Raw genomic sequence first — 25,220 nt, forward strand, 5'->3', positions numbered from 1 at the left:
TATATATATATATATATATATATATATATATATATATATATATATATATATATATATATATTGTGACAAACCCTGTTGCATGATGGCCATACATGTCACATTTAGGGGTCCTAAGCACAGTCCTCTAGGACAATCAGAGTCGGGAACACCAGCTTTGAACAAAACAGCACTTTATTTTAATCACTTAAACCCCCAAAAACCAAATCATAAAAAGAAAACCTCCCAATTGGAGCCCTCTCTAACTGAACTATGCTGGTCCAGACTGCCCAGCCTAATCACCCACTACCTCAACCTTCCAGCCGGACCCAGCTACGCCAGGCTCTGGAAAACCTCCCCCAGACAACACACAAAATGTCTAGGCAGGTATTGCCTCACTTGGCTCAGGGATGGTCTTCTTGTTCAAGGCCTCTCCTTGCCCTGGGAGCACAGGGAACTTCCTCTTCCCCCAACAGTCTCTCTGATTATCAGGCTCCAGGGGTTTTTAATGTCCAGCACCTGTGCCTGATGCCGGCTCCATAGGAATCCCGGACCGGATCCTGCAGACTTCTAACCTCCTGGAAAAGCCGGCATGGATTTTCCACAGAATGGGGACGGAGCATTGGCCCACCCTGCTCTCCAATTGCTCCACCCCAGGGACCCATATTTATGATCTGGATAGCACCTGTACCGAAATGCCACACTAAGCATCTCCCTGGAATTTACACTGTCACAATATATATATATATATATATATATATATATATATATATATATATACACAGTATATATACTATACTGTTCAAAAGTTTGGGGTTGCTTAGAAATGTTCTTGTTTTTGAAAGAAAAGTATATATATATCTATATATATATATATATATATTAAATGGATCAGAAATCCAGTGCAGAAGGGGTTAATGTTGTAAATAAACGATTAACTGGAAACGATGTAACTGGAAACGGCTGATTTTCTAATGGAACAAAGAAAACACATAATTTGGGGGCACAAATACAAGATCCATTCTACACCCAATTCCAGCAAATTTTAAAATTGCCCCTTTTGCATGTATGTAAAATACCAATCTCAAGTGGTTAGAAGATGTATACTCTGTTGACTTTAATGGGACTCCATTGAATAAGTGGTCATATTTATACAAACCTCAACGTATAAACCAAAAGAAGGCAAAGAAATTGCATTGACAAAACGTCCCGTTGAAAAGGGAAAAGGTATCTAAATATTATGAGAAAATCTGGTTTCCTTGGATCAATGGCACATACATTATCTGTTACGTATTCTAACACTATGAGGGTATTGGCGAAAGCTGACAAAACAACAGTCCTTAGTTCTATCCTATAACGGACAAGTAATCTAAAGTCACGCCACATTAAAGATGTTATTTTCTCAGTATGGTCTAGAGTATGTGCACAACAGGGATTTTTTTTATTATTTATTTACAGAGAAAGAATAGGAAATTATTACCTCCACAACCCACTCAAAGAGTTGTTTCTGACCTTCCTGATGCTGTGGTTTGTCCTCCCAGCTACTCACTAGAAACCCTTCCATGTGGAGTTGTTTAAAGAGTAAATAAGGTTGTATGAATGGTCCTATAGGGGAAAGATATTCATAAATTCAGTAAATGGAAACTGGATTATACATTGCCGATGTGCATAAGTGCTTCAACAGGTCGGTTTCTTTGTACCCAAGAATGACATGTGGCCACACCCACTCTTTGCCCACATTCCCTCCCACAAAAGACACTCTGGGACTAGCCCCACCCCTGTACTAAGCCACTCCCCCAAGAGGGAGGTACACCAAGTAGCCTGCCCTGTAAAGTTGCTAGGTATGTCGACTTTTAAAAAAAAATAAGCTTGACTAATCTCACTACATTTCCCTATTTTAAGATATAAAATAGTAACGTTCGGTCTAAATTACACAATGTTTATTAAAAACAAATGTTGTCTAACTCATTACATTTTACAGTAAATATAGGTTTGAATAACAAACAACTGATGATCATGCAGTAAAGATTAGTGTGAAATGTTGACAAGGTTGAAGTGAAGAAGCTTTAGGGCTTTCTGAATATTTTTAGGCGCATTCAGAAAGGTTTGTTGCCTAACCTACAATGGAGTTTAACCACATACCTGTTTGAGGCACTGAATCGTTGTACATGGAGATAGCCCCGCACACAGCAATTCTTCCAAAGTTTTTAATTTGTTGCAGAGCTGTATCTGCATACGTTCCACCAACCTTAAAAAATAAACAGATATATCGCATTGTAATCACAGTTACACAAAGAGCCAGTGTGACCAATGCCCTATTTTAAATTAATATATATACATATATATTATATATGTGTGTCTGTGTAAATATAACATACCGTGTGAGTGTTAAACAAAAGAGGGCAGCACAAAACCTATTTAGAAGCTCAAAGTTTTGTAGTATTTAAACAGAACTCATTCAACCGTAGTGTTAACCCATCACAGATAAGTGATGGCAATGCTTTTGTCAATTCACCTTAACACTTTTACAATAGTTCATATAAAAATGAAGGACATATGAATGTGTATGAATGTTAATGCATATGAATAAAGGATATATTGAAAATAAAGTTTTCTAAAACCAAATATTTTTGTATAGAAATGTCAATTGGCAGTAATTACACAAAAGCATATGAAGTGCAGTATCTCTACTGACATGCCCCATGTTCTTTAAAAAGGGATTTTATGTTAAACCTCCTTTTATATTAAGAATATTTTTGAATGGTCATTACGACATAATAGTAGAAGCTAGGACATCCCCAATAAGGATGGTGCAGGAAAATGTCCCGCAGGAGTCAATGGGAGCCCACACAGTGCGAATGCATTCACCCAGTGCGTGTAAACTTATTACATGGCTACATGGCATTTGTAACTGTACCAGTCCCTTCCAGAGGCCTCCAGTACTTTTCCCAATAACAGGGTTTTTTTGTCACTGACCCCTGCCCTTCCTGATTTGCAAACCTATAATGTTGGAGATTAAGGCACTGTTTAAAATGTTTCAAAAATATAAACTTACATTCTCAAAATAACAATCAAATCCCTCTGGAGATGCTTGTTTCAGAGCTTCCTCCAAAGAGCTCACTGTCTTGTAGTTAAAGGCTTCATCAAAACCAATTTCCTTTAGATAGGCAATTTTGTCATCTGAGCCAGCAGATCCAACTGCCTTACAGCCCTGAGCAGGAATACAAGTAGTTCAAATTAGCACAAGCAAAAATGGCTTTATTCAACATTGGAAATTTAATTTAAAGGTTGTTCACCGCAACATAGTTTTAAGACTTCATGTAATACTTTTCTACCTAATAAAAGTTAGTTGTCCTGGTTATCAAACCACAAATCACAGGGCACGATTGCAGCTGACTCAATGCTATCAGAGGTATGCGAGATCAACAATACGTTCTTCTTGACCATTATGATTTACTTTGCCGTTTTGTGCATCAGCCAGAAAATCATGTAAGATTGGGATGATTATTGTCATATTAACAACAAAACCAACAAAGTGTTCATTGTATATAACACATTGGATTACAATCAAGCATTTGCTAAGCAAAGTTAACAAAAATGTGGAATTCCATAGAAAATGTCCGCTATAAAAATATTTTATAATAACATGCTATTACCAAATTATATGATAGATATGAGTTTATATTCCCTTAGTGAAGCATAGTGCCCACAGACAAAAAGAGAGTGAATTCACTAAGGACTTGGTCATCTCACAGTAGTGATGTATCCTGGCTTAGGGCGACTAGGTCTAGGGCAGCAAGTTCAGGGAGACAACAGTACCTCTGGTACAAAACTAGGGAGCAGACCATCCTCTCAGATGATCTAGCTCCTCAGTGAAAGTAGATCTTGCTAACCAACATTATGGATGTTGTGTCAGCTCAGCCCAGCCCCCATAGACTTCATTAAAAGACGATGCTCGCCTTTACGATGTGGTGCACAGCGTTATGACATCATATGCCTACGCACAGGCCCTTTTATTGTATTTGGGATGCCTTCTGCAGGGGTAGAGATTGAAGAAGTGGCCCTAGGCCAACTCCAAAGGAAAACACATCTCACAGTATTTACTAGACTTGCGCATTCGTCTTCGGGCGAACATGAAAACGAGCACGAAGAGGCCGTTTTTTTGTTCGTTCCGAAGACACGCCGAAGAGAATACAGTGCCGGCAAAACGTAGGAGAAGACGAAGACTCACAACCACGAAGAATCGAAGATTCTTCGTGATCGTCTTCGTTTTTGCCGCGCAGCCGCCAAAATTTCAAACAGGAGTGAGCTGATCTCGTCTGTCCAATCAGCTCACTCTTGTGACGTCACGCTAAGGGTCTCGTCCAATGCCTGTGCTGCTGTTTTTTGAATTCTGAAGGCGCCTTTATAAGACCAGAGCTTGCCTGAGAGATCCATTCATTTTTCGCTGTGACTGCTTTGGCAACACTGCTGTGCTGCATCCGAGCGTTACAGAGAGATTGTTCTGTTCTGTGTGAGACTGGTAAGCCTTAGCCTGCCATTTCTCACAGTGTACTTCATCCTCACTTCAGTGCTACTTAATATAATTAATAATAATAATTTGATTAATTTAATTTTTTTTTATTTAATTTGTCATCAACTGTAGTGTAAGTGCTGTTGAGTTGACAGTGCACCCAGTGTCTCAGTGGCACTGGGGTGCCCTTGCCCTGGGCTGGCACTAGTGCCTACTGCCTGTCCTGCTTAAATAAATTAAATAGAATTTATAAATAATAATTTAATAGAGTCTATAATTTAATAGTTCATTATAATATTATATATATATTTGTCAGTCATATATATATATACTATATATAAATAATATATAACAATATAAATTCTAATTCATAATCTATAATATAAGTAATTCTAATTCTAAATTCTAATTCATAATCTATATTCTTCTATCTATAATACATAATATATAAGTAAATTATTTCTAATCTATTAATATTATATAACTTAATATTAATTAATAAATCATACTGAATCTGATTTAACCTCACTTTAGCTTAGTGGGTTTGAGAGCGTCTGCCTAGAGGTAGACTTATAGTAAGGAAATATAGCTTTAGGCTAGCATAGTAGTAGGCTAAGCTCTTAGGCCTGTGTAAATTCAAATTAAAAATAAAATACTGCTAGTTATTAAATAGTTAATAATTTAAATAACTTTAGCACTTTGCCAGATTGCACACAACAGCACAGTGCAGTAGTGCATAGTTTTACTTTTTAAGCAGTAGCACTGAAGAGAACTTCCTCTAATTTTTTTGTCTTTAATTCATTTTTCCTTTTTTTTATTTATTTTTTTTTTATTTTTTTTATAGTTTTTTAAACACTACACTACACTACACACACAACACAAAATTTGAAATGGATCCTCCTTTTGGGACTAAGGAGGGACAAGCTCCATCTACCACCACCACCACCACCACCACCACCAGTTCTAAGATGCAGCCTTTGCGTCAGTCTAGTCGGCCAAGTAGGCCAAGCTCTCGCTTATCATTTGGGGAAGCATTGCTTGAAGGATCATCAAGTAAAGGAAAGGCACCAAAAGCAGGCAGTAGTAGTGCAGCTAGGCCCACAAGCTCTATGGTTTTTTACGGAAAGCCTAAAGCACCAGAAGCACGTTCAAAGTTAAAGGGTAGCACAAGTAGTACCAGCCCAGTGACTAAAAAGAAGTGCCTTTTGCCCCAAGCAGCATCTTCCCCATCCACAAGCAGCATGCAAGGTACCAAGCAGAGCCAAATTAGCAGCAAGACTCAGAGGGGTCCCAAACAAAAGCGATCTCATTCCTTTGTAGGGAAAACCACCCCCACCGCCTCTACCACCACTAGTGCTGCGCCTACTGTTCCCACTGGTACCGCCACGCCATGTCCTCCTAGTACCTCTAGCAAGCCACCAAGTCCTTACAAAATTTTTGTAAAGACAGTTAGAGAGAGGGCTACACATAGTGGGACTTCACCTAGCGAGGTAGCAGAGGAGCCTGAGACTGAGAGGCCAAGTGCAGAGTCTATTCTTCCTGCTCGCACTACTACTAGTCACGAGTCTCACGACGATATCAGTCTTAGCTCCAGCCTAGCAGGAATTCCATTTGATCTGGCTAATGAAGAGCTAGACTATGAGCCAGAGGAAGTAGAGGAGATGAGTGGTCAGGAATCAGATTCCTCAGGGAGCAGTGTCCAAATGACTAGTGCACAATTTTCCCCTGAGCCTCCACCTTCTCCGCTACGATCATCACCATCACCACCACCACCAGCAGCAGCAGCAGCAAAACCTAGCAAAACCTAGCATTTAGCAGTCCCACTATGGCCAGTACTGTTACCACCAGTCCCACCACCACTAGTTCTGCCTCTGTTCATCCACCCCGAGCAGTAGGAGCAGCACCCAAGGCACACTCCAAGGCTATGCGCGCCCCAATTTGGGAGCACTTTGAAAATGTTGAAGAAGGGCGCTATGGAAAGTGCAAACATTGTGGGAAGCTAATTAGCAAAGGGAAAGTGTCTGGCCATTTTACCAGTGCTAGCATGAAGCATCACCTCAGCACTCAACACAACGCTGTGCTATTGGGGAAAGATGCAGAAGTAAAACTTAGTGCAGGCAGCATAGCTGGTGGCCGTGGAAAAACCCCAACAGCTTCTTCTTCTGAGCCAATAGCAGCAGCAGCAGCAGCAGCAGCAGCTAGTGCTGGCAGCCAGAGACCAAGGCAGGTTGGAGCACTGCATGTCCAGCCCACCCTGGAACAATTTGTGGCATTCCAATCCAAAAGGTCAATGCCCAAACAGCAGGCCAATAAAGTAACGCGACTGATTGGTCAGTTCATTGCTGTTGGAGGGGCATCCTTCTCTATGTTCGAAGGGGAGCCTTTCAAACAATTGATGGCGGCTGTGGCTCCACAATATACAGTTCCGTCACGTTCCACTTTCAGCAGGAACATTGTCCCCTCATTGTATCGGTCCTGTGTTGCAGCAGTGAAAGAGGAGCTTTCCAAGGCTGCTGGTCAGTGTGCTCATTTCACTACAGATTTGTGGAGTGCACCTAGCGGCCAGCATGCCTTTCTTTCTTTGACAGCACACTGGTGGCAGCCCGGTGTGTCTAAGGAAGCTGCGCTGTGCAGCCCACATCATCCATCTTGTAGTGAAGGCAGCAATGTCAGAAGGAACTAATGTGGCAGCAGTAGTTCTGTCCCGCTGCAGAAAGATCGCTGGGCACTTTCACCATAGTGTTAAGGCTAGCCAACTTTTGAGGGAAGAGCAAGAGAGGTCAGGTCTTCCCGTACACTGCCTATACCAGGATGTCAGTACACGGTGGAACTCCACGTTAGACATGCTGGAGAGGATTTTGGAGCAGCAGAGGGCAATCCATAATCTTGCCTCAGAGCACAATATTGGGATTACCTCTCCATTGAATAGGGAGGATTCGACAGTGATCGCCCAGCTAGTGGCAGTCCTTAAACCATTCAGGGATGCCACAGAAAATTTAAGATCAAACACTGCCAGTCTGGCCCAGGTAATCCCAGTGTTCTCCCATCTAGGCAGCAAGATGGATGTGTTCCTTGGAAACCGTGAGGCTGTTCAAGGTGGCACTCTACATCCTGACGTAGCAGCCATAGCCAGGAAGCTGAAGGATCTGCTAAAAGTACACCTTCGCAAACGAATGGAAGAGAGTCCCGAAATAATGCTAGCGTGCCTTTGCGATCCAAGAATTAAGGGAAAGCTAGCTTTGAAATTTAATGTTCTCAGTAGCTACCGGGAGCAATTGGTCAACAAGGTGCGTGACTGGCAGCGTAAAATGGGAATGCTGTCCGAGGAGGGAGAGGTGCAGGAGGAGGAAGAGATGATGTGGTCTGCTACTCCTAGCAGCAGCATCAGCAGCAGTGCCACAAGCAGCACAACACAGCTGAGTGGAGCAGCTGCGTTTTGGGAAGAGGCACTTGGGAGTATAGTTGGACCATCTGACAGAGCTAGCAGCAGAAAGGAGAGTAGTGCTGCTGAAATGGTCAAACTTTACCTCTGTGAAGTTCCTTCTGCGCCTAATGTTGATCCTCTTAGCTACTGGGATGAAAAGAAGAGTGTGTGGCCTGCACTCTCATGGGTTGCGCAGCAGCTACTATCATGTCCGCCAACCACTGTTCAAAGTGAGCGCGTGTTTTCTATGACTGGAAACATACTGAGTCCACAGCGCTCACGCATGGCACCTCATCTGATGGAGCAGATTGCCTTTCTTAAATTCAATCTGCCCAAGTTGGGTTACCCAGCTCTTAGCTTGGAAAGTTAATTTTTTTTCTCTGTAATGTTTAAGGTAGTTTCTCCCCCTGGTTGCACGTGTTTGTGGTGTGGCAACGTCTGCTACCTCCGCCGGTGTAGCCAATTTACGCTAGGGCCTAGTGTCTGAGTTCTGGAAGTCCGCTCCCAAACGCCATGGACTGACAGACTTTCATGCTTTGCCCTGGGGTGAAACAGGTGAGCGGGTCGTCAATTGCCCACTCATTCACCTTTTTCCGTTTCCAACGCTGCTGCTGGTGGTGGTGCCACTATCTTTTGCCAGTTCGCTTCCTGGCTGAAATCATGCCTCAAATGTCCCTAATGGAGAGGGTAGTTTCCCCCCCTGGTTGCACTTGCTGCGGTGTGGCAATGCCTGCTACCTCCGCCGGTGTAGCCAATTTACGCTAGGGCCTAGTGTCTGAGTTCTGGAAGTCCGCTCCCAAACGTCAAGGACTGACAGTCTTCGGATGCTTTGCCCTGGGGTGAAACAGGTGAGCGGGTCGTCAATTGCCCACTCATTCGCCTTTTCCAATGCTGCTGCTGGTGGTGGTGGTGGTGCCAGCGTCTCTTCTCTGCCAGTTCGCTTCCTGGCTAGTGTCATGCCTTAAATGTCCCTAATGGAGAGGGTAGTTTCTCCCCCCTGGCTGCGTCTGTTTGCGGTGTGGCAACGCCTGCTACCTCTGCCGGTGTAGCCAGCTTACGCTAGGGCCTTGTGTCTGAGTTCTGGAAGTCCGCTCCCAAACGCCAAGGACTGACAGTGTTTGGATGCTTTGCCCTGGGGTGAAACAGGTGAGTGGGTTGCCAATTGCCCACTCATTCGCCTTTCCCAATTCTGCTGCTGCTGCTGGTGGTGCCAGCATCTCTTCAATGCCAGTTCGCTTCCTGGCTAGTGTCATGCCTCAAATGTCCCTAATGGTAAGGGCAGTTTCTCCCCCCTGGTTGCACTTGCTGCGGAGTGGCAACGCCTGCTACCTCCGCCAGTGTAGCCAGCTTACGCTAGGGCCTTGTGTCTGAGTTCTGGAAGTCCGCTCCCAAACGCCAAGGACTGACAGTGTTTGGATGCTTTGCCCTGGGGTGAAACAGGTGAGTGGGTTGCCAATTGCCCACTCATTCGCCTTTCCCAATTCTGCTGCTGCTGCTGGTGGTGCCAGCATCTCTTCAATGCCAGTTCGCTTCCTGGCTAGAGTCATGCCCAAAATGTCCCTAATGGTGAGGGCAGTTTCTCCCCCCTGGCTGCATCTGTTTGCGGTGTGGCAACGCCTGCTACCTCCGCCGGAGTGGCCAGCTTACGCTAGGGCCTAGTGTCTGAGCTCTGGAAGTCTGCTGCCAAACGTCTAAGACTGACAGTGTTTGGGTGCTTTGCCCTGGGGTGAAACAGGTGAGTGGGTTGCCAATTGCCCACTCATTCGCCTTTCCCATTTTTCACTGCTGCTGCTGGTGGTGGTGGTGCCAGCATCTCTTCCGTGCCAGTTTGCTTCCTGGCTAGAGTCATGCCCAAAATGTCCCTAATGGTAAGGGCAGTTTCTCCCCCCTGGCTGCGTCTGTTTGCGGTGTGGCAACGCCTGCTACCTCCGCCGGAGTGGCCAGCTTACGCTAGGGCCTAGTGTCTGAGCTCTGGAAGTCTGCTGCCAAACGTCTAAGACTGACAGTGTTTGGGTGCTTTGCCCTGGGGTGAAACAGGTGAGTGGGTCGCCAATTGCCCACTCATTCGCCTTTCCCATTTTTCACTGCTGCTGCTGGTGGTGGTGGTGCCAGCATCTCTTCCGTGCCAGTTTGCTTCCTGGCTAGAGTCATGCCCAAAATGTCCCTAATGGTAAGGGCAGTTTCTCCCCCCTGGCTGCGTCTGTTTGCGGTGTGGCAACGCCTGCTACCTCCGCCGGAGTGGCCAGCTTACGCTAGGGCCTAGTGTCTGAGCTCTGGAAGTCTGCTGCCAAACGTCTAAGACTGACAGTGTTTGGGTGCTTTGCCCTGGGGTGAAACAGGTGAGTGGGTCGCCAATTGCCCACTCATTCGCCTTTCCCATTTTTCACTGCTGCTGCTGGTGGTGGTGGTGCCAGCATCTCTTCCGTGCCAGTTTGCTTCCTGGCTAGAGTCATGCCCAAAATGTCCCTAATGGTAAGGGCAGTTTCTCCCCCCTGGCTGCGTCTGTTTGCGGTGTGGCAACGCCTGCTACCTCCGCCGGAGTGGCCAGCTTACGCTAGGGCCTAGTGTCTGAGCTCTGGAAGTCTGCTGCCAAACGTCTAAGACTGACAGTGTTTGGGTGCTTTGCCCTGGGGTGAAACAGGTGAGTGGGTCGCCAATTGCCCACTCATTCGCCTTTCCCATTTTTCACTGCTGCTGCTGGTGGTGGTGGTGGTGCCAGCATCTCTTCCGTGCCAGTTTGCTTCCTGGCTAGAGTCATGCCCAAAATGTCCCTAATGGTAAGGGCAGTTTCTCCCCCCTGGCTGCGTCTGTTTGCGGTGTGGCAACGCCTGCTACCTCCGCCGGAGTGGCCAGCTTACGCTAGGGCCTAGTGTCTGAGCTCTGGAAGTCTGCTGCCAAACGTCTAAGACTGACAGTGTTTGGGTGCTTTGCCCTGGGGTGAAACAGGTGAGTGGGTCGCCAATTGCCCACTCATTCGCCTTTCCCATTTTTCACTGCTGCTGCTGGTGGTGGTGGTGGTGCCAGCATCTCTTCCGTGCCAGTTTGCTTCCTGGCTAGAGTCATGCCCAAAATGTCCCTAATGGTAAGGGCAGTTTCTCCCCCCTGGCTGCGTCTGTTTGCGGTGTGGCAACGCCTGCTACCTCCGCCGGAGTGGCCAGCTTACGCTAGGGCCTTGTGTCTGAGCTCTGGAAGTCCGCTGCCAAACGTCTAGGACTGACAGTGTTTGGATGCTTTGCTCTGGGGTGAAACAGGTGAGTGGGTCGCCAATTGCCCACTCATTCGCCTTTTCCATTTCCTTTTCCATTTCCATTTCATTATTTTCCTTCTGATACACAACCAACCAACCAAACATAACACACACAATAACACAAATAACACAGTGACATAATACATAACACATATAACACACAGTGACAACACCCATAACACACATAACACATACACGTACAATGCACAAATCACAAGGACCTTTCCTCTTGTTATTTGTCCTGGCCTTCACTTCTACACTCACTAGCATTAACGCTATAACTCACACTTCATACTATAACATTTTTCCATCCACATACCTGCCAACAGACCCAACTTTTTCAGGGACAGTCCTGCTTTTTTCCAGTCCTGTCCCATCTAATTTAGCTATCTAGGTATGCAAAATACACGTTGGTAGTTATAGCTCGGTAGGTAGCACTAGTATAAACATTAAATAAATATAATAAAGTACTAAATAATAAATCTAACTTTAAAATACATTTAAATAAACCCCTTAATTTTTTAAAACCCCTTAAAATTAAAATTAAATTATTATTTAGACATAATACATCTTTAACCAAACCAGTGCACTGCTACTAATCTTAAACATAACCGTACATTAACCCTAAGCTATTTTTTAGTTCTTGTCCAACATTTTTCCATCCGCATACCTGCCAACACACCTAAGATTTTGGTGGACAGTCCTGCTTTTTTCCAGTCCTGTCCAGTAAAAGTTGGGTTGTTGCAAAGTATGCCATTGTGAATAGGTAGCAAATGTTAGGCATGTATTACAAGTGGTCCAAAATCAATTAAAAAATTTAAAATAATCCCTATTCTTTTATTAAACATCTATGGATGTGTGACTGTGTATGATAAACGGAGGCCAAGTTCCTTGGAGCATTTGTCTCTAGGTCATTTTGTGTACAGTACACCTCAGTACGTGTGTGCAACTCTATTGGTCGTTTCGGCAGGGGGCTGGCCTGCCATCAACGAATGAAGTGCGTTCTGCAATTCACTTGTTGATGCCAGACCAGCCCCCTGCCGAAACGACCAATAGAGTTGCACACACGTTCCTTCACGGCAGCTGCTGCTGCTCCGATGTGTTGTTAACCCCGTATTAACCCCTGCTAGGCAACCGGGAAGGAGACGAAGATTAAACGAGCACGAAGAATGTCCGCGAATATTCGCCCGAAGAGAAGACAGGAACGGGCGAATATTCGCGGAATACGAAGGTTTTTTTCCCCCCGAAGACGAGCACGAAGACGAACACGAAGAGCCCCCTGGTGCCCAAGTCTAGTATTTACTATTGAGTGTTAGGCGTTATCTCAGAGAAACTTGTCAGGTCTCTGTGCACCCCCACTTTTCCATCCACTGCTCATGATCATGGATATCTAATGGCAAATGCATAGAAATCATAGTGGTCACAACCTAGTCAGTTGCTCTTAGTTTACGTACCTTGATTTTGTCAATCTGTCCAACTACAGAGCCAACAGCTCCAGCTGCACAGTTGACAAGGACAACTTCCCCGTGTTTTGGCTTGCATATTTCTAACAGGCCAATATAAGCTGTCATTCTATGGAGAATATAAGAAAACATAAAAAATGGTAGATTCCTCCATATTGTTATGTGAAAATTATTTAATATATTAGATGGTCTGGATTTAATATTTTAAATTATTTTTAGCCTTTTCCCTGTTTGGGTAACCTAAGCAGATAGACTGCACGCACAGCCCATGCAGGTGATAATGCACATTGTGGCATATCCAAAGTCAGGTATATAGTAAGAAAATACACATTCACACAAATATGCCATTGATTTCCACCCCTAGCCCACACAAAAGTGTTGAGGGTTATAACTCATCATTATAACTCAAGCTGAGGGCCCTGTGCCAATGACTTGTGACTGTTGTCCATAAAAGCATATAAGGTAATTTTTATTTAAACAATATTACTTATATAAATGTAAGTGCCAGAATGTGTTTTTTTATTCATTTATTTTGGGAAGGAAGGAAGTTTTGACATTGGGAATTGGGGCACTGCTGACATCACATTGATAGATGCATGCAGAGATCAGACTTTTCTAATCTTTATTTTACATATAGAGAAGCTGTCAGTCAGCCACTGACATCACAGTATTCTCCCAAACTAAGCCTCATATATAAGTCTAAAAGCCTCACTTAAAAACACAAGCCTTCTGTGTATAGGCAATAGAATGCTGCAGGCCCATTTTTCTGTTATCGCTTTTAGCAGATATGTGGTTGGCACTTTGACCTTGCAGTCAACAGGTTATGATTAATTTATTATTGTAATTTATGCTGGACTATGGACTAATGAGAGTTGCTATTGGAATTTACCCAGGCATGCCTAGTACTCCCAGCGCCAATGACTTGGGAAGATTCTCTGGCCAGTTAGAAGGCAGTGCACGAAGCCCTTTACCATCTGATATGAAACGAGTTGTCCACCCAGCATATGCAACAAAATAGCCACCTACAGGGAAGTCAGGATTTTTACTTTCAATAACCCTGAAAACAAGGAGAAAACATGGTCAGCAAAATCAATTTATGCAGCGAAAGCAATAAAATTCATATGGCCATATTTATAGAAGATCAAGAAACTGGGTAATAGGGACTATCACAGCTTGGCATCAGTGATGTTCCACCTCTACATAGGGATTCTCCATAGCAGAGCCTGGATTATTTTAACATTAACGAATTATACAGTTATTAACAGTTATGTGGATATTAAATACAAACAGCCTTTTGCACCACCCTTTAAGATGGATTTTCAATAATCTATTAATTGCCATAAGATTTGTTTTTAAATGCACCACAAGAGGTTTAATGTTTATAATAACATTGACAATTTTCTGGTAGAACAAAATATACGTGACAGCGTTCTAATCTAATGCAATATTATGACAAGCTATAATGATGTTTGGAGAGTGGGAGAGTCTGGTTATATGCAGTATTTGGTGTGTTGGTGTATAGTGTTAGTAACTGGTCCGAGTAAATGTATGTGTGTTAGAATGTCAGGGATAAGCCTCGACTTATTGGTTCGAGGAAGAGGATGTAGACTTGTGCACGTACTGTGTGCGGAAACGTTAGGGTGAGTGGGTGTTAGAGCAGGTTTGTCCGTTAGTATTAGTGTGTGTTTACGTTACGGGGGATCCAAACAAATGCAGCACCAAGATGTTACTACCCCTAGGCTCGCCTCTGACCTTAGCTATATTACAAATAAGGAATGTACAATTAAGTGAAAGAAATATAATGCAGTTGTTTTATTAAAGACACTAATTCGCTTGAAATTTACCTGGCAACTTGTGATCCCATCATAACATCACCATCCTTCAACTTTAGTTTGCTGTATGGCCTGGTAGAAAAGAAAACTCAGAAAAGTTAAACACACATATTAAAAACAGTATAAATATTAGACTTGGGCACCAGGGGGCTCTTCGTGTTCGTCTTCGGGGAAAAAAAAAATCTTCGTATTCCGCGAATATTCGCCTGTTCCCGTCTTCTCTTCGGGCGAATATTCGTGGACATTCTTCGTGTTCGGTTTTTCTTCGTTTTTTTCGGTTAAGGGGTTAATACGGGGTTAACGCGTACCGCAGCAGCTCTGGCGCCAGGAGTTTAAATGTCCGTATGATCAACTCTATTGGTCGTCAGCAGGGGGCTCGTCTGCAAATGGTTGATGGTAGACAAGCCCCCTCCTGGCGACCAATAGGGTCGCTCGTACAGACTGTTAAACTCCTGTGCCAGAGCTGCTGCGGTACGCGTTAACCCCGTGGTGCCGTAACTTGTCCGGCAGATACCATTGGTCTCCCTGTTCTATCATTTATTAACTGATAGAACAGGGAGACCAGTGGGATCTGCCGGACAAGTTGCTTCATTAACTTTTTAAAGTCTGTACGAGCGACTCTGTTGGTCGCTCGTACAGACTTTTAGGCTCCTGGTGCTGCAACTTACCCGGCAGATCCCACTGGTCTCCCTGTTCTATCAGTTAATAAATGATAGAACAGGGAGACCAGTGGGATCTGCCGGACAAGTTGCTTCATTAGGGGTTAACTTTTTAAAGTCTGTACGAGCGACTCTGTTGGTCTTCGTCTGTTGTGTCTTCGCCTACGTTTTACCGCCGCTGTCTTCTCTTCGGCGTGTCTTCGGAACGAACACGAAAACGCACTCTTTGTGTGCGTTTTCATGTTTGCCCGAAGACGAATGCACAAGTCTAATAAATATATTAAAATGGAAAGTAAGACAAAATGGCAAAGAGGTCTATTCACTAAAAAGCTGAGTGGCCAAATGAGTTATGTATTTACTTGACCGACCAGACCCATCTGAGGTGCGAATGCCCTCATATGCTAACACTAACAAAGTCCCCATGTAGAATACTTGGAAAAGAAATGTAATGAATTAGTAACTAACAACCAGTTAACCAAAAGGATTGTGTAAACATTCACCATCCCATGTGAAGTGTAGTAAAGAGTAACCAGTGGGGGTTAACAGCCCACCAAGTTCTGCCACCATAGGCCTTGGCTCACTAGAACATGCTACTGCTCACTGAGTGCTCTACCATGCATTCTTCTTTAGTTAGAGGTGTCAGGGAACATGTACTGTCCCTTTAAGAAAAAGCTTGTTGCAAGGTATGAGGAAGATTTTGTGACTCCTAACTTGACAGAACGAGAAACAGCTGGAATGTAAACAGCCTGTTTTTAATGCCTTGATACATTATACGGATTCATGGTCAAAACATGTAGATGACTATGAAGATTTTGCTTTCTTACTTTATGTCAAACTTGTCTGAACGGTCAGAAATTGATAAGTCCGTTGAACTTCTGAAATACCCAAACGCAAGGTGCTTCTTCAAAGGATTAAAAGAGGTTCAGAATGGAATGCGTCACTAGTTGCCATGTCTGTCCCTACATGGAATCCATGTTTCGCACACAAAGAAAACATGGAAAAGCCTAATATTAAACTTCAAAAACCTGCAGAAGTACTACAATGCTTGCCTTTAGAAAAAATCTTTTTTTGAAAACAATTTATGGACTTCTGAGAAATAAATTATGATTTTCAGCGCAAACATTAAATGGTTGAGTTTAGACTTTTTGAAAAAGTTCTCGAAGCATAAAACTATTTCCGCGTAGATGAATTCCTCTAACAAATACAATAGTTAATACCTGATCACAGATACATGTACCAATGTGGATGCATAAATAATCAGGACCATTACTAATGATAATGGCAGCCTGGGAACCAGGGGCGTAACACTCATGGTCACAAGGGTAGCAACTTGGACAATTGATGGGAGATTATGCAATCTAGACAGGAGAGAAAAGTCATTTTCTTAATTGGACTATATATAAGGACTGTTGAAGGGGCAGGGTTTAAGCACCTGAGGAAGCCCATTGGGCGAAATGTGTAGTGCACCAGGAAGTAAACATTAACCAGAAGTCTTGTGGGACACTGTACCACACGGCTGGAGGCTGGAAGTACACGGTGCTATCGGCAGCGTAAGGCCAGGTTCTTCCCTCTGGAGCATGTCTTCATTTGTTGTAAATGTAAGATGTGGATTGTTGTTTTGGGAATAAAACTTGTTATACCTTTTTAACCCCGGCCACTTTGGTCTGGTTGTCATTTTGAGCCATTGATTTGGCTGATACTGTGCCTGTGGTGATCCTGGTCTCTTGTGGGGTTTCCCTATGGCCAGAAGCTATTTATATGGTCACCTATAAATCCATACTTAAACATTGTCGCACTATATGTATATGGGTTTATATATGTGGGTTTATATATATTAAGACAAACCCTGTAGCAGGAGGGCCATACATGTCACTTTTAGGGGTCCTAAGCACAGTACTCTAGGGCAATCAGTCTCGGGAACACCAGCTTGTAACAAAACAGATTTTTATTTTTAATCGCTGAAACCACAAAAACCAAATCCTAAAAAGAAAACCTAGCTCCCATTTGGAGCCCTCTCTAACTGAACTATGCTGGTCCAGACTGACCAGCCTAATCACCCCCTATCTCAACCTCCCAGCCAGACCCAGCTACGCCAGGCTCTGCAAAACCTCCCACAGACAGCACACAAATGTCCAGGCAGGTATTGCCTCACTTGGCTCAGGGATTGTCTTCTTCAGGGCCTCTCCTTGCCCTGGGAGCACAGGGAACTTCCGCTTCCCCCAACAGTCTCTCTGAGTATCAAGCTCCAGGGGTTTTTAATGTCCAGCACCTGTGCCTGATGCCGGCCCCATAGGAATCCCGGACCGGATCCTGCAGATTTCTTGCCTCCTGGAAAACCCGGCATGGAATTTCCACAGCATGGGGAAACGGACCATTGGCCCACCCTGCTCTCCAATTGCTCCACCCCAGGGACCCATATTGACGATCTGGATAGCACCTGTACCCAAATGCCACACTAAGCATCTCCCTGGGGTTTACACTGTCACAATATACACACACTACTGGAATCAAGCTGCATATAGAATTTTTTTTTATATAACTTCACCCTTGGTAGACACTAAGATGTACATTTTGTCACATTTGTAATGTCTCTCTAAGGGGCTCGGGTGACCACCCCTTTAAAAGCCGCTAGCTGTAACCGCAATTTGTTTTTACACTGGGGCCCTAGTGTTTCTAGTTACAACCCAGCTGGGAACCCTCCTGTCATGGGTTACACAGCCCAGTTAGTCTGGCATACTGTATTCTTTAACAATGCACAGGCAAGCTGTAAAAAAGAAAAAAAAAAGCTGCAGTGCCCATACCCCCCACCCCCCCCCCCTGTAAGTTGACCTTTTTGCCCCTACTTAACCCTATAAAAAAAGTGATGGAACCCTTCTGTCATTTGTGTTTAAAAAATCTAGAGGAAAATCTTAGGCATATGAAGTGTTTCTAAACTCAAGACAATATATATATTCCGTACTTTGAATGAGCTGTGTACAGTTTTTAATGGATAAAACTGTGGAAAATGTCTAATTTTCCCCATTCTCTCTTTTAAAAATCTTAAATACAGTGTGTTGTACAGTATATATAAATATGATTTCAAATGAATGATTCACTTTTCCTGAAAACTATATACGGTAATTTGCGTGGGTAACCTAAATGTGAGAGTAAATTTCTGGTTGAATAAAAAGACAAAGTTAAAATGCTGAAAATGTTTCCAACTTTATGAGTAAAAAGATATGTCTGTTTAGTTACTAATCCAAATAGCGAGTATTTGCAGCTTCATTCCATTCACGTCGCCCCTGTAATATTTGATTAGTAAACATGCCAGCACTTAAAGTAACAGAAACACATGGTGTGGGCCAGACTCGGCTGTGTGTGTGCTGTGTCATGCTGACTCTGTAATGACTCCTCATGCAACCAAACACAGGCGGCATAACTTCCATGAAAGGAGTGTATTGTGAAAATACGTTGCTGACTGTAACAAGCAGACATTGAGATTTATAAGCATTGCACATAGGGTTTTTTGTTTGTTTGTTTTTTTACTTTTTGAACTGTAAGCTACCCTAACAAGTGACGGAAAAGGGACCACACTTGTCTCTCCAGACCCTCCTGAGAACTCTGGCTCCCCGTGCAGGTTGAATAGGTTGCCCAGCTTACCGGTGCTTCTGACTTCCCTGTCATGTAGCCGGGGCAGCGTGTAGGTGCGGCACCGGCACCGGTACGGGGAACTCTGATCTCTGACAGCCGGGGAAGGTCTGTGCAATGGACGCAGACAACCCCTGCTGCTAGCCACACCTCCTTCCTGCTGCAGCGGAAGTTGTCTACGCGAATCGCGTAGACATCTACACGCTGCCCCAACTACACACTCAGAAGTACCGGTAAGTGGGGCGGGGGGGAGACAGGAGGATCCAGGTCCCCTGCAGCTGGGGGGATCTGGATCTTAGTCGTCTCATAGTCAGACCTATTTGAGGTCTGATTATAAGACGACCCCGATTATAAGACGAGGGGTATTTTTCAGAGCATTTGCTCTGAAAAAAACCTCGTCTTATAATCGAGCAAATACGGGCTTCCTGCTGATTCACCAGATATAGCAGAAATGTAAATAAGCCTGTTGTCTTTGAGATACACTATATGGACAAAAGTATTGGGACCATTACACTAATAGGGACGTTTATAATATTGCATTTTGATGTTGGATGAGAAGGCCCGGCTTGCAATCTCTGTTCCAGTTCATCCCAAAGGTGCTCAATGGGGTTGAAGTCAGCTGCTTTGTGCAGCCAGTCAAGTTCTTCCACACTAAACCCATCCAACCATGTCTATGGACCTGTGAGTTGGGATATATGTATAAGTGTTTGTGTGTGTGTATATATTTATATATATATATGCATGAATGTGTATTTGTGTGCGTGTGAGCATGGATGTGTACGTGCGTGTGTGTGTGTGTGTGTGTGAGCTTGGATGTGTACGTGTGTGTGAAAGCATGGATGTGTATGTGTGTGTGAGCATGGATGTGTATGTGGGTGTGAAAGCATGGATGTGTACGTGTGTGTGAAAGCATGGATGTGTGTGTGTGTGAGAGCACGGATGTGTACGTGTGTGTGAGAGCACAGATGTGTACGTGTGTGTGAGAGCACAGATGTGTACGTGTGTGTGAGAGCACAGATGTGTACGTGTGTGTGAGAGCACAGATGTGTACGTGTGTGTGAGAGCACAGATGTGTACGTGTGTGTGAGAGCACAGATGTGTACGTGTGTGTGAGAGCACAGATGTGTACGTGTGTGTGAGAACACGCATGTGTATGTGTGTAAGAGCACATATGTGTACGTGTTTGTGTGTGTGTGTGAGAGCAAGCATGTGTAAGTGTGAGAGCACGCATGTGTACGTGTGTGAGAGCACACATGTGTGTGTATGTGTGTGTGTGTGTGAACATCGATGTGTGTGTGAGCATAGATGTGTACGTGTCTGAGCATTAATGTTACATAGTTGCATAGTTCATAAGGTTAAAAAAAGACCGAAGTACATCAAGTTCAACCCTTCTACCTAACCTTCCTATTCTTGATCCAAAAGAAGGCCAAAAAACCCTAATTAAGCTGCTAAGAATTCTGCCATCTGTGGAAAAAAATTCCTTCTTGACTCCAAGAGGCAATCGGATTTCTCCTTGGATCAAGAAGCTCTAAAAATAACATCACCTCCCTTGGCAGTGAATTCCATACCTTTATTGTCTTTACTGTAAAGAATCCCTTCCTTTGTCGTCTATGAAACCTCCGCTCTTCCAGTCTCAGAGGGTGACCTCTTGTTCTTTGTATATTTCTGTTAATGAACAGGTCACTGAAGAGCTCTTTATATGCAGGGCTAATATATTTATATAATGTTATCATATCCCCTTTTCTAGCGTATATCATTTTAACTTTTTTAGCCTGTCTTCATAACTAGTATCTCCCAATCCCCTTATTAATTTTGTAGCCTTCCTTTGCCCTTTTTCTAGTTCCATAATGCCCAGAATTGTACCGCTTATTCAAAATGAGGTCTTACCATTGACCTGTAAAGAGGCAAGATAATATCCTGCTCCCGTGAATCAATAGCTCTTTTTATGCATGCCAAAACCTAACTGGCCCTTGCAGCTGCTTGCTGGCATTGCGCACGGCTATCAAGTCTGTTATCTACCATTATTCCTAAATCCTTCTCATTTGTAGTTTTCCCCATGGATATATTTAAAGAATAGGTTGCATTTTTATTATTTCTACCATAATGCATAACTTTGTTTCTCTATATTGAACCTCATCTGCCACTTGCACGCCCAGTCCCCAACTCTAAATCTTCCTGCAAAGAAGAAACATCCAGATTAGTCTGAATTACCCAACCTAATTTTGTGTCATCAGCAAAAACTGTGACATGGCTCTCAATGCATCTTGGGAGATCATTTATAAATGAAAAAGGGGACAGACCCCTGAGGCACTCCACTTAATACCTGCGTACAGGCTGAGAAACATCCATTCACAACAACTCTCTGCATTCTATCTTTTAGCCAATTTCTGATCCACATACAGACATTTGCCCCTAAGCCTATTTCTGTTAATTTGTAGATCAGCCTTTTATGTGGAACTGTATCAAATGCCTTAGCAAAGTCCAGATAAATCACATCTACAGCCACACCCAGGTCTATATTTTTACTAACTTCTTCATAGAATGCTAATAGGTTGGTTTGACAAGACCGGTATTTCACAAATCCATGTTGACTTCTACTAATTGGATTATGGATTAATATGTGATCTTGAATGTATACCTTTAGCAACCCTTGAAGTAATTTTCCCACTACCGATGTTAAGCTTACTGGCCTGTAAATGCCCGGTTCAGATTTTGATCCCTTTTGAAATATGGGCACAACATCTGCTTTGCGCCAATCTAATGGAACTATGCCTGAGCTGAAATCCCTAAAGATTAGTAATAATGGTTGGGCCAGAATTAGGCTTAACTCCTTCAGTACCCTTGGTTGTATACCATCCGGTCCAGGGGCCTTGTCTACCTTAACGGTATTTAATTACTTGAGCACTTTTTCTTGTGTCAGCCAATCCCATGTTTGATGCAACGGTTCCTTAAGATTAGCCAGCAGGGGCTCCGTTATTGGCCCTTCGTTGGTATAAACAGAAGAAAAAAGTATTTAACCCCTTGATGACAATTGCCGGTCCGGGCACGTCACGGAAAAACATGTCGTTAACGACAAATGACGTGCTAGGACCGTCATTTGTTAAAACGGGTAAAAAAAAAAAAAATAATAAAAAAAAAAAAATCGATCCGTGATCGATTTTTTTACCCAAACGGCGTTGCTGTAATGCCTCGACCTCGAGGCATTCAGCAACGCCATGATCGGAATCAGGGGCCATGTCTGGCCCCTCCCCGGGGCGTCAACATCCACCATACAATGTATGGCGACGGACCTCCTAAACTTAAATGGTGTCGCTGGAATGCCTCGATCAGGAGGCATCCAGCGACACCAAACACTTACCTCTTGATGGACTGTGACCGCTCCGGAGAGCGGTCACAGCCGCAGCTGCCGGTGATCTTCGCCATCAGCAAGATGGCGGCGGCCCGGGAAAAAAAATAATAAAGATGAAAACGTTCGCTAGACGGTCTCCAGACCCTCTAGAGAACTCCACTTGCAGGTTGAATACAGGTACTGCATTCAACCATGCAAGTCAATGGAGCCCAGCTTTCTAATCACAGTGTGATTAGAAAAAATAAATTAAAAATAAAATAAAATTAATAATAATTAGAAAAAAAAATAGTAAAAAACCAGTAAAATGTAAAAATAATTTCCCTCTGATGTCACTATCAGGGGAACCTTCAAGTTGAAAAAAAATGTTAAAAATGTTTTAAAAAAAGGCAAAAAAAATTAAAATATATATATAAAAAATATATTTTTGTGAGCAAGTCCTAAAATTAGCACATTAGCTTAAAACAATTCTCGCATGGAAAGAGTTAAAATACTGGCATATTAAATGCCCATGGGGTGTCTACTTTAAAAAAATGTATGATTTGATGGGGTAAATTGAATTGGCCGGATTCAACAATGTCCTAATTAACACGGGGGGGGGAAGGATGGCCACACATCTAATTTCCAATTAGAAAAATGCACACGTACCAAATGTGGCCTTTTAGTTCCCCCCAAAAATGACAAACCCATGCATGTGGGGTATCACTGTACTCAGGAGATGTTGCTGAACACATATTGGGGTGTCGTGTGACAGCGGCATATACCAGGAGCTGTAAATTCATACATAAAGTAGGTGTGTGTGGGAAAAATACACACACAAAAATACTACTGCAAACTTTGAAAAAATGCTGGTGGTAAAATGTGTGCATGCAAAGAGTTAAAATACCAGCATTTAAAATACCCTATGGTATCTAGTTTTCAAAAATATATGGTTTTGTTGGGCACACTGAAATGGCCCGGCTCAAGATGTACCAAATAGGGCATGGGCAGTGGATCCCCAAATGCCAAAGTTCAACATTGAAAAATGTGCATGCCCCAAATGTGGCCCTTTTGCCCCCAAACAGCCAGGCAATATCATTCATGTGGGGTATCACCGCGCTCAGGAGATGTTGCTGAACACATATTGGGGTGTTTTGTGATAGTGACATATACGAGAACTTTTTAATTCATACCTGAAGTAAAATGTGTATGACAAAACAAATGCAAAAAAATGACTACCACAAAGTTTGACAAAGACTGGTGGTAGATATGGTGCATGGAAAGAGTTAAAATACTAGCATTTGAAATACCCTGGGGTGTCTGGTTTTCAAAAATATATGACTTGATGGGGTAAATTGCATTGGCCGGCTTCAAAGATACCCGAAATGGCACATGGGGGGAAGAATTACCAGATTTGGAAAAAATGGCTTTGAAATAGCAAAACGCTACCTGTACTTTTTGCCCCATAATGTGTAGAAAAAAGCAAAAAAACATTGGGTATTTCTAAACTCAGGACAAATAGTAGAATCTATTTAGCAGGTTTTTTCATTACCTTTTATAGATGAGTAAAAGATTTTTCAACTAAAAGTTAGAAACAGTCATTTTTTTCTAAATTTTTCACCATATTTTATACTTTTTTTAATAGTAAATAATATATGTGGGTACAGTAAATGGGAAAGAAGAAAATTACAACTAAACACGAGCAGCGCAGAAATGTTAAAACGGCCATTGTCACGAAGGGTACAAAAAGTAAAATCAGCCTTTGTCACGAAGGGGTTAAGATGTCGGCTTTCTCTCTGTCCTCACTAACTAAATTTCCAGTTTCAGATAATAAAGGACCAACATTCTCTACCTTTAACTTTTTTCCATTTACATACTTAATTTTTTTTCCAGTTTAGCCATTTTAATCGCCTTTTTGCAGGCTATGTTGGCATCTTTCTATGCCATAAATGATACTACCGTCCCTTCGCTTTTATAATGCTTAAATGCCATTTGTGTATTCCTTATTTCCTGTTTTACTTTCCAGGTAAGCAACATTGGTTTTGATTTGCTTCTTTTGTATTTGTTTCCCATAGGTATATATTGGGATGTGCAATTTTGCAATGTATGCTTAAAGGTATTCCATTTGTCCTCTGTGTTTAGCCCAGAGAACAATCCATCCCAGTCTATACATTCCAAAGTTTGCCCTTCTGAAATTAAGTGTTTTGGTAGAGTAGTTACCCATTTGCTTTTTGGAATTTATCTCAAATGAAACCATGTTATGGTCACTATTCCCTAAGTATTCTATTACTTTAATGTTTGAGATAAGTTCTTCATTGTCAGTTATTACCAGATCCAGACAGGCATCCATTCTGGTTGGGGTCTCTACTAATTGCGACATAAAATGGTCATTAAGCAGGTTCAGAAACGTGCTGTCCTTAGTTCCAGTATTCCAGTCTATATCTGGGTAATTAAAATCTCCCATGATTAAGACCTCATTCCTATTTGCAGCCAGTGGCGGAACTACCGGGGTCGCAGGGGTCGCGACTGCGACCGGGCCCCGGCGGCAGGGGGGCCCAAGCCAAGGGGCCGCCCGAAATCAGGCAGGGGCGTCCAACATGCGGCCCGCGGGCCAAATGCGGCCCGCGAGACCTCGAGGTGCGGCCCGCGTAAGATCGGCAGCCAGGGCAACCGATCTTACGCGAGCCGCACCTCAAGCCCTGCTACTTACTTGTGGGAGGGTCTTCTGGACTGCACAGAGGAAGCGGAGTTCACGTGACATCCTACTTCCTCTGTGCTTTAGCAGAGAAGGCAGAGGGAGGCCGCGCCCCCTGCTGAAGTCTGTGAGCGGCATCGAGGAGCTGCAGTGCAGGTAAGGGGGTGGGGAGGGTGTTTGAATGAGTGTGTGTGATTGAGGGAATGAATCTGTGAATGAATGATTATATGAATAAATGAGTGTGTGTGTGTGTGTGTGATAGCATGGATGTGTAAGTGCTGGAACCTAGGCATGATGGGACTGTGATTGCTGTTAGCAATCACACTCCTATCATGCCAAGTCAGCCAGTACATGCTGAAACCTGGCCAGCTGCCCCCCTTGTGTAGTGATGCTGCCAGCAGTATGGGGTCTGCACTTACAGCCACCCTGTACCAGCATGTACTGGCTGACTTGGCATGA

At 43.4% G+C, this 25,220-nt stretch overlaps 1 protein-coding gene across 1 annotated transcript; it reads right to left on the minus strand.

The window, feature by feature from the left end:
- Nucleotides 1-1,456: 1,456 nt before the first annotated feature.
- On the minus strand, nucleotides 1,457-16,088 carry LOC149274922 (prostaglandin reductase 1-like; the record flags this gene model as incomplete). Its single annotated transcript, XM_089505100.1, has 7 exons — nucleotides 16,078-16,088; nucleotides 14,468-14,527; nucleotides 13,513-13,680; nucleotides 12,615-12,732; nucleotides 3,032-3,187; nucleotides 2,119-2,224; nucleotides 1,457-1,581 (listed from the first exon to the last, which is right to left on the minus strand). Coding segments are annotated over exons 1-7 (744 nt in total), but the record flags the coding sequence as incomplete, so codon positions are not given.
- Between the last annotated feature and the right edge of the window lie 9,132 nt (nucleotides 16,089-25,220).

This window comes from Sceloporus occidentalis, unplaced genomic scaffold (genome assembly GCF_023333645.1).
Source record: "Sceloporus occidentalis isolate IW3139 unplaced genomic scaffold, rSceOcc1.0.p SCAF_310, whole genome shotgun sequence".
Classification (NCBI taxonomy): Eukaryota; Metazoa; Chordata; class Lepidosauria; order Squamata; family Phrynosomatidae; genus Sceloporus; species Sceloporus occidentalis.